Raw genomic sequence first — 18,933 nt, 5'->3', positions numbered from 1 at the left:
CCTGCAGCAGTATAGGGAGGAATCAGAAGTTCAGTGGTCTTGTTGAACTACACTATGCAGTAACATGTTAGTACTAAGAGATAAATATATTACCATTTATCTCCCTCTTGGAAGAAAACCAAAGTGATACATCTCCTTCTCTAACTTCTGCAAAACCCGGCCGGAATATTGTATTGAATAGAGGAAAGGAGCATGTTTGATCACCAAACTAGATATGTGCTCACCCTTCTCACAACTGCCAAACAAAGTAAAAATTCATTTTGGAGACACATGAGACTGCAGATGCTAGAATCTAGAGCAACAAAGAATTTGATGGAGGAACTCAGCAAGTTGAACAGCATCTGTTGGGGGAGAAGGAACTGTCAATGTTTCAGGTCAGAACCCTACATTAGGACCCTGCATTGGGTCCTGATGCAGGGTTTCAACCTGAAACATCAGCCTGAAGACCCACACTCAATGTTTTAAGAACTGCTTCTTCCCCTCCGCCATCAGATTTCTGAACCATCCATGAACCCATGAACACTACCTCATTATTCCTATTTTACACTATTCATTTATTTTTGTAACTTAAAATAATTTTTATGTCTTGCACTGTACTGCTGCCGCAAAACAACAAATTTCACGACATATGTCAGTGATAATAAACCTGATTCTGATGCTACTCAACCTGTTGATTTCCTCCAGCAGATCGTTTGTTGCTAAAAAAAAATATTTTGATACTTTCTGTAGGAATCAAGTCCAAATGTTTAACAATTAAAAGGATTAATGGGACTGACATGTCCTGTACAACTTTTTATCATGGATTTTGCAACAGTAGTGCTTTGGCAGTCTGGGATTTCAGTGTATTGCTTTATTAATGGGCCCAGAGAAAGTACCAGGATTTTCCAGGATGAGGAGGGGAGATAAGGGCGGCAATTCTCATCTACCAATAATCAATCACATATCTAAAGTCACCTTAATTCGAAGTGACGATATTAGAAAATGTTGCCAGAAATGTTTTAAAAATACATATTTAGGAAACTGCAGCATTAAGGTGATAAACTTTTTGAGCAAAGAGATCATCAAGGTTTCCTCAAAATCCATCCATTTCTGAATATGACAAAAACAGATCAGTAGTTCTAATACTGGAAACTGGTGATTCAACAATCAGAATCATTGCAGGTCTCCTAATCTTTGAAAGAACTGCCAGTGCTTTTCTCGGTGATGTTTGAATGTAAAACATGACTATGGTTAAATAATCATTAAACTAAACATTCTGAATGAACTCATTACAATTAAAAGTTGCTATAACAATTACATTCAATATAATAGCCTATTAGTTAAGTTACTAAACTACTATCCGGAGGTCTAGGTTATTTACCTGGAGATATGAGTTTGAACCCCCGATGAGAATTTAAATTCAAATGTTAAATAACTTCAGAATGAAAAGCCAGTTTCAGTAATGATAGCCATTAAACAGAATGTTGTTTAAAAAAAAATCTGGTTCGCTGATAAGATCCACGAAAGGAAACCTACCATTCTTACCCTGTCAGGGTAAGGTGTGACCTCAGACCCACCTAAGTATTTGACTCTTAAATGTCGCCTGGAATGGCACAGTAAATTGGGGCAATTGGTCACCAGCAATAAATCTTTGCAGTTATGTCCACTTTCTTTGATAGAAAAAAACTTTTTCTTATATAATGCATTTAAAAATGTTTGAGAGAAATGTTAACAGCAAAATTTGGCAACCAGCCAGGCAATTACATACCAAATTGAAGAATAATGTGGCTATTGAGCATGGCAGAGGTGAATCTGCCTACATTTATGTGTATGGAGGTCATGGTGGAGTGGGGTGGTGACAGGGGATGGATGGGTATTGTGTGTGTATGTGTGCGTGAAATCGAATGCAGTTGTGTTTATGACCCAATGAACAGCTGTGTACCGGCGTGTGTAAAATGTGACACAGCTGTGTGTGTTTATGCATGCATTTGCTGTTCCCAATTTATAAAAGTAAATAAATTAAGACTGAGCCTTCCAAGTGAACATTTGGCCGCATCCTACTTTGAACTGTGAGGTAGGTAAGCAAAATCTGCTGCGCAAAGGATGCTTTCCCTTGTTAATATTTAAGCTTTAATGAACCGCTGAGGGTAATCCCAGGAGGGGCAGGAGGTTCTCAGACCACAAATGATAGAAAACCTTCGAGCTTCAGAGGAAATCAGTGCGATTGGAGGCTTTGCGGAGACCGCTTTCTCCAGGGCTTGTGAAGAGGGATTTCCACCACTGTGATCAAACAAACCCTCTATTGTCTGCACAGCAATGAAGCAGGTTGAGTGAAGTTAGAGCAGCGGGCAGAGGCAGATGCGAGAAGCTGGGGTGGCTGTTGCTTGGAAGTAAATGAACTTTTAATCTGAATTTGAAGCAAACGGTTGCTGAATTGTGCCTATGTAATTTCACCGCCGTTTTCTTATTTTCCCTAATTTTGCTCTCAGAACTGCGGTTACATGGTTGAGTACCTTTTCAGAGATGTTTAGATTATTATTTTCTCCTTTTAAAAAACTGGCGAGGAAAGAAACAGGGTGAGCGGGCAAGCGAGTTTTGCTGTGGCAAAATCACGGGGGTGGAACTCAGTCTGGAGATAGCAAATTAGTGCCAAGTGAAAGGGAGGAAGGCGGAGAGTGAGGAGGTCAGGCTGTTGGGAGAAAGAAGGGCGGGTGAGTGGGACCGGAGGAGAAGTATGCACGTTTGAGAAAACGATTGTAAGGTGGAAGAGGACGAGAAAGATGTGCGGATAGACGGGGAAAACGCAAAGAGGTTGCAATTCGTTGTGAAAGAGCGAAAACAAAACAGTGAAAGCTGGAATCAGGAGCAAAAGCATAAAATACTGGAAACACTCAGCAGGTCGGGCAGCATCCGTGGAGAGAGGAACAGTTAACGTGTCAGCTGGAAGATCTTGCATCAGAAACTTTCGTGGATCTGGAACGTTAACTCCTTTCCTTACTCCACAGATTCTGCTTGACGGGCGGAGTGTTTCCAGTATTTAATGTTTTTGTTGCAAACTCCCTGGCAGCCCCCCCCCCCCCCCCCCCAAATCAGGCTGAGGGGAGATCATTTGTCCAGTCGTGCTCGGGGAACAGCCAGACCAGGAGCCGGACTAATCGTAAGTAAAAAAAGGTCAAGTGAAAATGAGCAGCAGATCACCCCATCGCTCTCCATCCAAGGTGCAATGGCAAGCCGAGTTATCTGAATTGCCGAAGGTCTAGGCTCTTAAACCACTCGAGATAGGAATCGACTGAAAACTATATTTCACATCCCTATACCTGGGTCTTTTAGTCAACCCTCGCAGGAGTCAATTTTGTTTTTAAGGTATTAGCTTCTTCCACTATACTTGGATATTTTACGTAAAATTTGGCTTATCTGAAAGTTGTCTGTACAAAAGAGATTTGGAATTAAACCCAGAACCCTGTCCAATTTTAAAATCAACCTGTTTGGCTCGGAAGATGTAAAGGTGTGAGGGATATGGGAAAGGACAAGAAAGGATTTGTTTTGTTGTGGTATATTGACATAAACGGCGATTAAGAAAGGATTCGTAGTTTGCCAGGATCTCGTAGAGCCAGTTGCTGCAGATGAAACTGGTTAAAGACCAGCATTTCAAGCGTTAAAGGCTGACGTAAGAAGAATCTAATCTGTCTCTTCCTCATCCCAAAATAAGCAAGAATCTGGTTTTCATGGCGGATTGCCCACGTAGATGTGAAGAGATAAAACGTTTGGAGAATCATTTCTCCTGTGTTTTCATCGAGGTGCACATTGTCATCAAATGTAAGTTCCGACCTTTTCGCCACCATGGAGAATTTCAATAAATCATTGTTTACTGCCACCCACTAACATCTCACACTACGACCTTGTAAGATATACATCGCAAAGTAAGTGCGAAAATATTCCCCAGCTTCCAAAATAATCAGAATAACCTCCAGAATAAGAGCTCCAATTACTTCACACTAGCCTTGCAATATAGTCTCACAACGACGTGGTCTTTCTTTAGAAAGCACAATCAGGAAACATGGTGTTACCCGTAACCCTTATTTATCTTTGTACCTCCTTGTTACTTCAGTTCCCTCTTGAGTGGATATTTATCTCCATCGGTAAGAAAACTGCCAACAGATATAGCATCAAATGGTTATCCTGGAAATCCTAATGTTATTTGCTAATTGTGCCCATTTTTCCCATTAGTTGAATCTGGTATATTGAAAGGGAAAACAACAAAATAAAAGAAGGGGACTGGGTGAAAATCCTCATTTATATTTATCGAAATTCGGCTTTCCTTACCCCTCCCTTCCCAAAGTTATCTTTCTACAATGAAAGTTCAAATCATGGGCATACATGCCTAGGGTATAAATGCCATGAAAATTAGTTATTTGCAACAGCAGCACAGAACATTACAAATATCCAAAAAGGTCCTGGAAGAAAAGCAGAAATACTCAGCAGATCATGAAGCAGCTGAGTCATAGAGAGATACAGCACAGAAACAGTCCCTTCAGCCCACCGAGTCTAGCTGACCATCCATCAGCCATTTACACTAATCCTACATTAATCCCATTTTATCTCCACCATATTCTCTCCAACTCTCCCCAGATTCTACCACTTACCCACATACTAGGGACAATTTACAGTGGCCAATTTTCCAAAACAAAAAATGCCAGGAATACTCAGGCTGCAAGTGGAGAGAGAAACAGAATTAACATTGATAACTTTGCATCAGAAATAGAATCTTAGAAAATAAACATATTTGAAGTTGCAGTGAAAATGGAAGTGGGGAGAGAGATCAAAGGAAATGTCTGTGATGAGATGGAGATCAGGGAAGACAGAATGCTTGCGTTTTCCTGATTGAGTTTTTTTGAAGAGGTGACCAAAAGGATTGACAAGAGCAGGGTGGCAGACCTTGTCTACATGGAATTTAGCAAGGCTTTTGACAAGGTCCTGTATGATAGGCTGATCTGGAAGATTAGATCGCGTGGTATCCAGGACGAGCTAGCCAATTGGATACAAAATTGGCTTGAAGGAAGAAGACTGAAGGTGGTATTGGAGGGTTGTGACCAGTAGTGTGCCTCAGCAATTGATGCTGGATCCACTGTTGTTTGTCATATACAGTATATTAAACATTTGGATGAGAATATAGGTGACATGATTAGTAAGCTTGCAGAATGACACACCAAAATTGGTGGAGTGGGGGACAGTGAAGAAGGTTATCCATAACCACAATGGGATCTAGGTCAACCAGAAAAGTGAGCCAAGCAATGACATGGAACTTAACTCCGACAAGTGTGAAGTGAAGTGAAGTGATGAAGTTAAACCAAAGCAGGACATACACAGTGAATGGCAGGGCCCTGGAGAGTATCGTAAAACAGAGAGACTGAGGGGTACAATTACGTAGTTCCCTGAAAGTGCCGATGCAAGTGGACAAGGTGGTGAAGAAGGCATTTGGCACATTTGTCTTCATATGGTAGGGCATTGAGTACAAGATGGAAAACACAATGATGCTGGAGGAACTCAGCAGGCCAGGCAGCATCCGTGGAGAAAAGCAGGTGGTCAACATTTTGGGTCAGGACCCTTCTTCAGGACTGAAGATAGGAAAAGGGGAAGCCCAATATATTGGAGGGAAAAGCAGAGCAGTGATAGGTGGACAAAAGAGGGGAGGCGGGGTGGGCACAAGGTGGTGATGGGTAGATGCAGGTAAGAGATAGTGAATGGAGAAAAAAAGGAGCCGTAAAGGGAGTTTTTTTCTCTCTCCTTACCTTTGACCCATGCCCCAGTGGATCTGCTCTCCCCTCCTCCCCCGCACCTGCCTATCACTGTATCTTACCTACATCTACCCATCACCATCTTGTGCCCACCCCGCCTCCCCTCTTTTGTCCACCTATCACTGCTCTGTTTTCCCCCTATATATTGGGCTTCCCCTTTTCCTATCTTCAGTCCTGAAGAAGGGTCCTGACCCGAAATGTTGACCACCTGTTTTTCTCCACGGATGCTGCCTGGCCTGCTGTGTTCCTCCAGCGTCGTCGTGTTTTTCATTTAGATTCCAACATCTGCAGTCCTATATTTCTCATTGAGTACGAGAGTTGGGACATCAGTCAATGGTGGTACCATGAAATACAAAATACTGCAGATGTTGGAAATTGAAACAGAAAATGTGACATACTCAGCAGGCCATCTGCGGACAGAGAAATAATTTTACAAGTTGATGACCTTCCATCAGGAATGGCCAATGCTGATATAAACTGGATAGACTGGTTATCTAAATTTGCTAAATTCAGTGCTGTGTCCTGAGACATAATGGTCAAGAGAAGGGATTCTCTTCCTCGAGTGTGATGTTGGGCTTCGTTAGAACAGTATAAGGTGCTGAAGCTAGTGAGGTCCGAGTTAGAGTAGGGTAGATAACTAAAGTGACAGGTTCAGGAGAGGTTCAGCAGCGAATGCAGTGCTTTAATTTGGAAGAAGTACAATTATCTTTCTACAAATAAGGCAGCTGCCCCATCTTTTTTCACTACCCACTTCTTCTATAAATTATATCTGACATTTACTTGGAGACACGGGAGGCTGCAGATGCTGGGATATGGAGCAAAACAAAAACAAACTGCTGGAGGAACTCAGTGGGACAGACAGTCTCTGTGGAAGCAAACGACCTGTCGACGTTCCTGGTCGAGGCGCTGCAGCAGGACTGAGAGAGTAGAGGGGAGACAGCGAGGGAGAGGAGTGAGGCAGGTGGATCCAGGTGAGGAGGGGGTGATAGGCAAATGGAGCCCCGTGGGGCGTGTAATCTCCATTTAATCACCAAATGCAACACCGCAATACATGTTTTCTCGGACGCATCGTTTACTCACCTTACAAGAAATATAATTCTCGTCATATCTACCTCGGGCCATCGTAGCTTTCAAGGTTACTATATTGTGTAAAGCATAAGCTATGTTGAACTAGCTGTGGGTCTGAGATTATAGATGAATAACAAATCCCCGTCAGTTGTAAGTTTTTTTTAAAAAGGTGTCTCACGTATAACGAAATTAAAGTTGCCTTAAGTTTAGTTAAATTCTAATTTAAGTCACCTTTAAATTAAGAAGAGCAGACCTGGGAGGTAGGAATGTGATATTCCAAACGTTCTCTAACGGGGGCGCTACAGTTCCCTTCCATTAACCTTGACACCAAAAGACTTTCCTATAATCCTTCACTGAACCGTTTGCGTTAACATCCCTAAAGCACCACATTCTGGGTGGTTTCACCTTTTTTTTTAATGCCCCGTTGTCTTTGTCGTTAGATGGGACTTTTAAAACACAGTAGTTTCTAACTTGTGAAACTGACTTGTTTCTACATGTTCAATATTGGAGTATTCGCGGTGTCACGCACAGAGCTGACAAAATGCGTATAATAGGTTCAAAGAATATCGTATGCATTGTATTTTGTGATATACAAACAGGGAAATAATGTAGAGATAATACGTGCATCTACCCCTTGCTGTGGATGTATTCCCCGGCTCCTTTGACTCGTGACTGGGACCTACAAAAAGGATCCAAGAAGCCTCTTGTCACATAATCTCCACTTGAATGTACGTAGGTGTCCCACGGCGAGTTCTGACACTCTGTTGTGATTCTAACTCAAATACATTTCTGATTCTGCACTTGTTGTCGGTAATTAAATAAGTAGCGTTGGTGGAAACATTTAAAGCGATTAATCAGGAAAAGTGCACTGGATCGAGTGACGGGAAGGCGGGTGGAAATGTCAATTCAGACAGTTAGAAAATGAGCAGAGCAGGGCTGTCAGAGTCTACAAACTACAGCGGGCGCTGTTCTAAATAGATTACAGCAGGGACTTTGTCACCTGGAAATCACATCGTGGAAACTGTGATTTCACCTTCTAATGCTCCCAAAGAAAATTGTAGAAGTTCTAAATATTTAAAACAACAACTTGTAGCTAAATGGTACTTTTAGCACGTAGAACATCTCACGGCGCCTTCAGAACTGCTGTCTGAAAGATATAGGGAACAAAAGATAGAGGTATTCAATGTGGCCAGAAGTGAGTGCAGTGTAAGGTGTGGTTGGTGTTGGCACGTGGTCAAGTTAACTCCAATCTCAGGCGGGGAGGGAGAACTTACGGGTTTATGTTGCAATCTACAGCCGACTGCCTCCCTGAAGTTAGGATCCCCTTCGTGTTTAGCATGAGATCAGGGAAGATATACCTTTACAAATCACCTCTCCCCTCCCACTCTTGCACATTGTAGTAAAATTACATCATTATTGTTGTTTCTCTTAATTTCAAAGGGGAATGGGGAGTTGGTGAACCTCGGCGGCTGGGTGTCACCGACTGCAGTGCTTTGTTCCAAACACAGATCTGCTGCTTTTGGTGCAGTGGGCGACTGGTTTCCCCGTCGCAGGACAGCTTATTGACAAACGTCGCCAATAACAGCTATGTTCTTTTAACATCCCAAAACATCGGTTTAATTTAAAACAAAACCTTTAGTGCTTAATATGGCATGCCTATCAACAACTGATGGAAGTTTAAATCTCAGTGGTTTTGGCCAAACTGCTACATTTGTATTAGCTGAAAACTATGTTGCGCACCTCATTGAATATCCTCCCATTTGTATGTTTACTCTCCCCCCCCCCCCACCCCCTTTACACGGCACGTCATCTTTCGCGTTTGCTGCACTGCACTCACCCGGAAAGCAGTATCATTTTTATTGCATCGGTTTTGCTCACATTGCGGTTTTTTGGAAAGCATTTCAATTCCATTCCTCGTTGTCATTTGAGACATCTTGAGGCAACGTGTCCCAAAGTGGGGGGTGAGGAGGGGGAGAGGTGGACAGACTTAAAAGACGACCCTACTCTTCTATATGACCATCGTCCCCTGCCGTCTGTCCCCTTACACTTCACAGACACTTTGGGGCATCTTTTTTTTTATTTACATCCTTCAGCACTCCTATTGCTTTCAATGCTACAAGGTGGCTTCGAGCTCTACATGCAACAGGGTATAAGTTCACCGACGGGCTGAAACACACTCAAGTGCAGTTGGGAATTGAATAGGTTCCTTGGGCATCACATGGATCGCTCTTTCAATATCACAAGAGTGTCATCTAAATGCGCTTAACATTCCAATGATGGAAAATAGGCAGTTCACGTACAGTACCGTACAGTATTCAAGAAACTGAAAGTCAGGGCGCCTAGTTGGGTAAATTGAGTAACCACTATGAACAACAATTCACTGGCGTCTTTCAGTGAGACAATATTCACGGCAGCAAGTTACTGACAGAAAAACGCACGAAGGTGAACAACTCTTTTTATCATTGCGATTGACACGCAGTCACCCAGGGAGAAGGTTAATAAACTAGGCTGGAGTTTAGATTTGGATGGAGACTGAGTTTGTAAACTTCCACTAGCCAGGCAGACTTTTAATTCTCTACATTTTTTCCTGCTATCAAACAGAAACTAAACAAAGACGTCGCCCCTTGGTGGAAGACCCCTCTTGTTACCCTGAAAGAGGTTAACCCAGGTAGCACATAGGGTTTGAAGGCTCTATTTCTCCGTTTGTCGCTATTCTTTCAGCACCAAGTCACCGTAGAAATGGCCCGTCTGTGTGTGCGCGTGTGGCGTGTGTGTTTAAAGTGGAGCCAGTGAGCACTTCCTTACCTATAGTTGTGATCACTGTAATAGCAAAATAAAAGGACCCGGCGAATTTCCACTGAACCCCGGCTCTATGGGGCTCCGCTTGCATGATGATCACCTCCAACTGCTTGTAGTCTTCGTCGCTGATGTTGTACTTGCCCTTGAGCCCGATCTGCTGCTCCTTCAGCTTCCCACCCTGCTCCATTTCGAACTCGGACTCGAGGGCATCGAAGACAGCAGCTCCCACCAGCAGGTAAGTGAACGTGCAGATGATCAAGGATAGAGTTCGCACGTTCTGCCGCTTCATGGCCTCCAAAAAACGGCGTGTGAGCGGCTCATGTCCGCTCTCCCTTCTATTCTCCAAACGCCTGAGGTCCACCGAGAAAGCCCGGGTACAGCAGCCAGGATCCCGGCAGCGGCTGTTCAAGTTATCCGACACGTACTGGTCCTCTTCGATGGCTTTCTCGGAGGCGGACAGGCAGAGCAAGCTGCTCGATCGCCGGGACCAGGATCCCTGCAACCTAACTCTGCGCAAGACCTGACCAAACCAAGTCGTCCCAGTGCGCAGGGCCATCAAAACAGCACGTTCTGGGTGGGGGGAAATGCTTTTCGCTGAGCGATCTGTTCACAAAGGATACGGTCGGGGCTCCGAAGCCGTGTGATCTGCGTCAAAGCCCGCTGGTGACAGTGAAGAGACGCTTACCGGGCGTGGGATGGAGCTAGTGGGCTTGGCTGATTGCTGATGGATCTGGCTGGGGTGCCCACCACGTTGGACTGGATCTGATTGCTGGAGAGCGTTACCTCCCTCCCCCCCGAGTCCCCTTCCTCTCTAACCACACCTAGTGGGAACTCAGCCATCGCCACGTTAGGGTGTCCTTGTCTCGTTATTAATTTTAAGGGCCGCTATTTTCAGGGGATTTTTTTGTTAATAAGGTGGACTTAAGACGCCTGTCTGATGTCATCTCCATATTCCCGCCCGTTTGATGCAGGAAAGGCGGGAATGAAACAACCTGCCACCGGGGAGATTAAAGCGTATGAGGACTGAAGAAAGAGGCGGGGATAAGACGAGTGGAAGGCCACCTGCGGAGACTTACTTAAAGACATGTCATATCGTGTTGTGACAAACTTCCATAACCTCTTCGGCCCACTTACAATCTGGTCCCCCGCCCCCTCCTCTCCACCACCCTTCGCGATCTCACACAGACTCCCGCAGAGCCTGCCCAGTTTCGCTTTCTTTCGGGCCAAATTAATCCTGGCAACATCTACATTCTAGTCATGGATAGGAATAGGTGATTTTCGATAATCTCGGCTTCCTGTGCCATCTCTTTTTGAGTTTTCCCCTATACTGCGGAGAGACCTTCCTTAAAAACTAGTCAACTACTATAGACAGTTCGTTGTTACACCGAGCATCCTGATTACTAGGTACAGTCTGGTGATTCCTTTTGCTCAAGACCGGCGCTGTTGGACCAGGTTGAATGCAACTTCATGGGAACCGATGTGATTCTCCCGCAGCTTCAGCAAACTACCATCTAATGTGATTCTCATTTCCAATTCTGACAATTGAACTGAAGAAAGGGTATAACGGAGCCCCAGGATGACGGAATAGAAACAGTTATCCTTTTAAATAAATGATAGGAAATGAATACAATCTAGCACTGTGTCCCGAGTAAACACCCGCCCAAATAATCTAATAAAGCCAGTGTTCTGAAAGCAAATCGAACCCACCGAGTACAGCAGCGGAAACAGCCTCAGGTGCTAGGAATGGCCTCTAAGATGTTATTACATGATTAAGCATAACCGATCTTCAGCTGCCAATAATGCAGTTGAATCTTTGTGCTACGTTGCTTAACTTACAAACAAATAGACGATTCTAATCAACATAAATCAATCAACATAATATTTTGAAAGTCTGAGAAAGAATTCCAATCCCTTTTACATAATAGACAAATAAAGATTTGCAATGTACCCATATTGTCTACCATGCAGAGAAATTCGAGTCAAGTGGAATCTTAGCAGGGGCTAAAGATTCCTTTGCAATTATTCTCGAGAATTTGAGGGAATACATCAGATGTAAATAGGGATCTATTTTTACATGTAATTGTACATTACACAGTCATGAATCATACAATGTGGTACAAAATGGCGTGGGTTATGTGATAGCACAGTTGTGAAAAGATGGCTTTGGTCTGATAATTAGCTTGAGTTTAATAATATTCGACAACACTATCATATGAAAAGCAGCCACGTTTTCTTTTTGTTGTTTCTGAGCTGTCCGTGGTCCTTAACAGCAGAGCAAGCACGAACTCCGGGGCGGGGTTTTCCTTCTTCACGTCATTGGCAGAAGAAACTGACAATGTGGATAAGTTACGTGGAAATCAAAAGATACAGGAGGAAGGGCGTGTGGTACTCGGCCCGAGTCAGGCTCCTCTCTGCTGAGTCAGCGGCTGTTCAATCCCGTAAACCCGTGAAATCGCAACCTGAATTACTCAGCTTCTTTGGGGTTGGAACCTTCTGCGACATGGCTGTAGATTAAAATAGTGGCGTCTCCACCGAGCAAAACATACAACTAAGTCATGTCATCAATCTGACAAAGCAACAAAACTCCATTGTGTTTTAAACGTGTAACCTGATTTGAAAGCATTTGAAGTTTTGATGATTTCGCCCTCACCCACTCACCCCCCTCGAGTTTGTTTGGCGCAACAACTCAATAAATCGCATAATGTGATTCTCCAGTGGGACCGTACCTCTCATCAGCACCAGGCAAAGCCATGCCAACATTTTCTGCACATATTTCCGCGAACTCTAGTGAAAATAAATATCGATCAAGATTAACAGGTGTGATCGGCAGCAGTACAGTAAATAGAATAAAACTAATGTTGAACTATGTTCAGGAACACTCCACCCCAAAGGATTAAGTATACTTGACTGCTTCAATCGTGTGTGCAGTTATCAGACGTTAGTGCGTTTAGAAAACAATCCTCAGGCACGCCGCTTATACTTTGACTTGCCAAACCCATAACTAACTCGGATTGTCAGTTCAGACCGAGCCCCGAATCCACGCTGCTTCCGTTATACCGGGAGGTCGCAAAACTAATCACTTTTACTGAAAGAAAATCTCATATCCTTCAAATCATAATGGCTAAGGATCCCAGTAACTGACCAGAGTTTGAAACACATCTGATTTAGTGGAAGGTGCTGCAATAGCAGCGCTGCTTTGCTACGTTTCTAGTTATCACTGAGAAATGGACGGTGGAGCGTGGCAGAAATGCTTTGTGTTCTCTTGTGGAGATCTGTGTTTACACACTGCACTCGAGAAGAGTGAATGGATTGCAGTTAGTTTAATAGTGTTACATTTTCTGTCAGAGGTTTGACCGGGGTATGAAGATTCACGATAAAATGGATGGAAAATTTACGCGTCACTGAATAGTCGCTGTGCAAACAACCGGCCCTGCATCTTGGAGTCAGCCCGTGGCTCCGCAAGGCAAAAAGACACAAGTGCAGGAAATCATCCTGGAAATGTTGACCGTCCAAGTTCTAGGATGTGGACAATTGAAAACAAGAAGCACTTAGTGGGTGCTGGGGAAGGCGTGAAAGGTGCAAGGGACCCAAAGACTTCCCTTAGTTTTGTTCTCATTGGAAGTAAGTGGCCCTTTTAAAAAGTCACTTGAATTATAGACGATGTAATGAAATCTCGAATGGAGGCCGAGTCGCGAACAAACGCGCCTGCACCACTTACCGGCTTTAAGGAAGACCTCTCTGAACAAAGTATTTCAGAAGTGAAGTGAAACACACCACACCAGTAAATCAATGACACGAGTAAATCAATAAACTTGCCAAAATGATGTGATGTGTACACGGTGACGGGATTTATAGGATTAGCAATTCCCGATTTTAAACATGACTGGCAAATTCTTTTCAAATACGGACAGCTTACGTGGTAACGAATTTGCGGCATTTTCAGTTTGCGTACTACTGTGTATAATTTCCAAGTACAAAGTCTGATGATTTGCTTTATTAGATTTCCATGGTGCAGAGCTCAGCGATTGAAGTGCTAATGTTATTGTGATCATCAGTAATCAGTTGTGAGTTGTGTAATTATCAGTGGTTCATTTGACGTGATGTTAAAAGAAACACGCATATCCTGAGCACCTGTTACCCCCTTTCCCTTCAGGAATGACTCATACTTGTTTGGGGAGAAGATTAATTGAGGGGGCTGGATGTACCTGAGCACCTCACTCCCACCCCATAGCTTTCCTCGTTTATGGTTGGAGAGATTACTGGAAGGACTACGTAAATCTTTGAAGCTGGTCCCATCTCCTCCCCCCCCCCCCCCCCCCCCCCCCCCGCCACCAATGCCTCCATCCCTATCCCACACTTGGCTGCGATCAAGATTACTCGGAGAAATAGACGTGTCTGAGCGGGTTTTTATCCCGGATCCCCTCACAAGTCTTTGAACATTGCCAGGAGTTTAGTTTGGGCAGCGTACCAAACACACCATTGCCAGATTAGCCGAGCGAATGAGCTTTTTAAGGGAAGCAGTATGTGATAGAAATACAGCCCTCCCTTTCACCTTTACAGATTAAGATTTATTTTGCTGCCCAACGATCTTATTTGAAAAGATATAGTTTTCATTTTTTTTTTACTGATACACATACACACATTTCAGACAACAGATATGTCGGTCTATTCTATGACAGTTGAAGTGCAAGTAGGGTAAGAACAAAATGATTGCTGGTCTTTAGGTGGTTGTTTTAGACCCCACAGGGCACGGATTTCTTAATACTCTAAAGTTTGCTCTTTTTACCTATTTACTTTGTATTGTGGTTTGCAACAAGATATTGGGAAAAGTAATGACCCAAATTATTGAACTGAGATAAACATAGTTAGAAAATATTCTTCTTTTAACGTCCCTTGTCCCAGCTGTCATTCAACATAAACAAGAACCCCTCTCAGCAACTTGGATCAAGTGAACATAGAACATACAGCACCGGACAGGCCATTCGGCCCACAATGTTGTGCCGATCTTGATGCCAATTTACACTAAATGTCCTCCTGTGCATAATCCATATTCCTCCGTTCCTTTCAAATTCAGGTCTCTCTCTAAAAGCCTCAAACTCCACCAAACTGCCTACTTCCACTACTACCCCTGGTAACCCATTCCAGGCACCTACCACTCTCTGGGTAAAAAACTTGCCCCTCTCGTCACCTTTAAACATTCCCTCTCTAACATTAAAAGCATGTCCTCTGTCGTTTGACATTTCTACCCTGGGGAAAAGATTCTGACTGTCTACCCTATCTATGCTTCTCATAATTTTAAAAACCTCTATCAGGTCTCCCCTCAGCTTCTGATGCTCTAGGGAGAACAACCCAAGTCTGTCCAACCTTTCCTTACAGCTCATACCCTCTAATCCAGGCAGCTTCCTTTTAAACCTCTTCTGCACCCTCTCCACATCCTTCCTATAATGGGGCGACCAGAAGTGCACACAACACTCCAAGTGTGATTTGACTAAAGTTTTATATAGCTGCAGCATGACTTCCTTTCTCTTATACTCAAAACCCCTACCAATGAAAGCAAGCATGCCATACACCTTTCTTTACCACCTTATCCACTTGCAGAGCCACTTTCTGTGAACTATGGACTTGGACACCAAAATCCCTCTGTACTCCAATGCTATTAAGGGGCCTACCATTAACTGTATATTTACTCCTTTCATTTGACCTCCCAAATTTTAAAACCTCACACTTGCCCGGATTAAACTCCATCTGCCACTTCTCTGCCCACATCTATAACTGATCTATCTCCTGCTGTATTCTTTGATAGTCCTTTACACTGTCCACAACTCCACCAAACTTGATGATATCTGCAAACTTGCTAATACACCCATCTACATTTTCATACAAATCATTGATATATATCACAAACAACAGAGTTCCCAGCACTGACCCTTGCAGAACACCACTGGTCACGGACCTCCAGCCAGAATAACAGCCTTCCACCCCTACTCTCTGTCTTCTATGGGCAAGCCAGTTCCAAATCCAAACGGGCAATTCACCCTGGATCCCATGCGTCTTTATCTTCTGAATCAACCTACCATGAGGGACCTTATCAGACACCTGACTGGCCTATAATTACCTGGATTATCCCCATTTCCCTTCTTGAACAAAGGCACAACATTTGCTACTCTCTAGTCCTCTGGGACCTCACCTGTTGTTAGTGAGGACACAAAGATTCTTGTCAAAGCCCCAGCAATCTCCTCACTTGCTTCTTTCAATATTCTGGGATATATGCCATCAGGTCCTGGCGAATTACGCACCTTAATGCTTTTCAGAAGACCCAGCACTACCTCCTCCTTAATCTCAAAATGTCCCAGCACATTAGCATGCCTCATTCTGTTTTTACTGTCCTCCAAACCCTTCTCCTCGGTAAATATCAATGCAAAGTACTCATTTAGTACATCAGCCACTTGCTCTGACTCCAAGCACAAATTCCCTCCTTCATCCTTGAGTGGACCTGCCCTGTCCTTAGTTATCCTCTTTTTCTTAACATAAGTATAAAATGTCTTGGGATTCTTTTCACTAAGGACCCTTTTGGCCTTCCTAATCCCTGCTTGAGCACTTTCCTGCTATCTTTATATTCCACAAGGGCCCAGTCTGATTTTTGCTTCCTAAACCTTACATATGCTTCCTTTTTCTTCTTGACTAAATTTAGGACCCCTTGGGACATCCAAGATTCCGTTACCTTACCATCCTTGTCCTTACTCCTTACTGGAGCATGCTGATCCTGAACTCTGCTCAGCTAGTCTTTAAACAACTCCCACATGTCAGACATGGACTTGTCTGACAGCAGCTGCTCCCAATCAATGCCCCTTAGGCTCCTGTCTTATCCTGTCGAACCTTGCCCTCCCCCAGTTTAGTACCTTCCCACAAGATCCAATTTTATCCTTATCCATAACTATCTTAAAACATAATGAGTTGTGGTCACTATTCCCAAAATGTCCACCCACTCTCAGCTCTGTCACCTAGCCTGGCTCATTTCCCACAACTAGGTCCAGTAAGTTCTCTCCTCTAGTTGGACTCTCCACATTCTGTTTCAAGGACCCCTCTTGGACGCACTGAAGAAATCCCACCCCACCTAAGCCTCTTGTATTAAGGAAGTTCCAATCAATACTGGGGCAGTTAAAAGTCCCCCACTATGTCAACCCTGTTGTTTCTGCACCTTTCCATAATCTGTCCACATATCTGTTCCTCCACCTCTCCGTGGCTATTGGGACCCTATAGTAAAATCCCATCAGCATTATAGCACTTATCCTATTTCCGAGCTCCACCCAAATTGTCTCTGTGGTTGAGCCCTCCAGTATGCCCTGAGTACTGCTGTGACATTCTCCCTTATCAGTAGGTCAACCCCTCCACCTCTTCCCCCCCCCTCCCTATCACATCTAAAACGAAACCCGGGAACATTGAGCTGCCAGCCCTGTCCCTCACGCAACCAGGTCTCCATAATGGCAACAACACCATAATTCTGTCTACTGATCCAAGCTCTGTTCATCCTCCTTACCCATAATACCCCTACCGTTGAAACGAACACGTTTCAGCCCATCAGTCCCACCATGTTCATTAGCCTGCCCCTCGCTGTCCTTCCCTTCAGTCTTACTTATTACACCATCTTTCTTGCCCTCAACCCTACCACCTGTTGCCCTGCTGCTGTGGTTCCCATCCCTCTGCCACTCTAGTTTAAACCCTCCCAAGTAGCACAAGCAAACCTCCCGGGGAGGATCTTGTTTCCCCTCCAGTTTAGATGCAAACTGTCCTGTTTGTACAGGTCCCACCTGCCCTGTAAGAGAACCCAATGATCCATAACTCTTAAGCCCTCCCTCCTGCACCAGCTCCTTGGCCACATATTGATACTGCACTATGTATCTATTTCTCACCTCACTAGCACGTGGCATGGGTAGTAATCCGGAGAAAACAATCCTGGAAGTCCTGCTTTTTAACAAGTGAACAATGACAAACCAAGTCTAACCCTTCTCAGCAACAATCTGCTGGAGGAACTCAACGGGTCAAACAGCATCTGCAGGGGGAAAGGAACTGTCTGCGTTTCAGGTTGAAACCCTGCATCAGGATAATTCCCTTCCTCCCACAGATACTGCCTGCCCACTGAAATCCTCAAGCGAATGGTTTGTTGCTCCAGATACCAGCGTCTGCAGTCTCTTGTGTCTCCAACCTTTCCCCCTTTCTTTCATAGTGTATCTCCATCTACGCCAGCACCCCCACCCCTTCTCTCTCTCTTTGATACAGGTAATTTTCTCATTTTCTTATCTTTCCCTTTGGTTTTGTAGACATCTCATGGTGTCTACCCCACCCCACCTCCCTAGATGATCACCCTCAGGCTTTTATCAGTTTCCTTGATTTTCTCAGCTCTCTTCTTCTTTTAAACCTTTCTTGCTTTTTCACACTCACTGCTTTTGTCTTTTTATTTTGTTCTTCCACCACCCTTCGTTTTTTTTCCCCCTCTTTCTATTCTTAGGCTTAATTTACACAAAAAAAGTACCTCATCTGATACAACAGCCTATGACAATGTCCTTAACAAGTTATGAAATCACATGTTAAGAACTGTGGTGAAATGAAGATAGGCTGTACCATTAAAAAATTTATGCTCTCAAAAATAACATTCAGTCTTACAATTTATTTTAGGATTAAATATATGTCTATGAAATATATGTTTGAATATAGTCTCAGAAACAGGGCACAAGTTTAAAATTGATGAACTTCCTTCCCATATAAAGAATCATTGTAGGATCTTTCACTTATTTGATGTTTAGAATTTGTTATCGAATACAAATTGTATACCTTAGTGTTCATGTAAGCTAGATGAACAACAATTGTTTTACCCACTGTTTTTCTTCATGTTTAAGGGATTAACTCCGCATTGAAGAATCTTTCAAAATGACCATGTGTGATCTTGGACGAAAGAGTGGTTTTGTCATGGAAGTCACTGGAAACACCCTCAGTCCTGTCCCCACCAGATGTTCATACACTTCCAGTGCTGGTCACTGGATAGGAATCAGGAGCAGAAACCTGACCAATCACCTCATTTATAAAAATATTAAGGTCAAGTGTGTTGCTCTTGTGCTGGGCTGGTAAGTGCACGTGAGCACACAGAGCAAGTTCGAATCTGGTCTATAAAACTCAGCAGTTCACCAGCAGGCTGTCGGGGGGGGGGGGGGGGAAGCTGAACAGATCTTTTTGGATAAGATTATACATGCAGATTTCCTTTTGATGCCATGTTTACATAAATACTATACTGTTGTGT

At 43.7% G+C, this 18,933-nt stretch overlaps 1 protein-coding gene across 1 annotated transcript in view; it reads right to left on the bottom strand.

Moving 5' to 3' along the window:
- Positions 1 to 10,326, bottom strand: part of kcnk9 (potassium channel, subfamily K, member 9) — a 50,570-nt gene extending 40,244 nt beyond the window's left edge. The window contains exon 1 of the mRNA XM_052023297.1: positions 9,648 to 10,326. Coding sequence (XP_051879257.1) covers positions 9,648 to 10,197 — 550 coding nt within the window. The 5' untranslated portion in view covers positions 10,198 to 10,326. The remainder of the gene's footprint in view (positions 1 to 9,647) is intronic.
- Positions 10,327 to 18,933: the final 8,607 nt, after the last annotated feature.

Source organism: Pristis pectinata, chromosome 9 (genome assembly GCF_009764475.1).
Source record: "Pristis pectinata isolate sPriPec2 chromosome 9, sPriPec2.1.pri, whole genome shotgun sequence".
Taxonomy (NCBI): domain Eukaryota; kingdom Metazoa; phylum Chordata; class Chondrichthyes; order Rhinopristiformes; family Pristidae; genus Pristis; species Pristis pectinata.
This window is presented reverse-complemented; position numbering and strand designations above follow the sequence as displayed.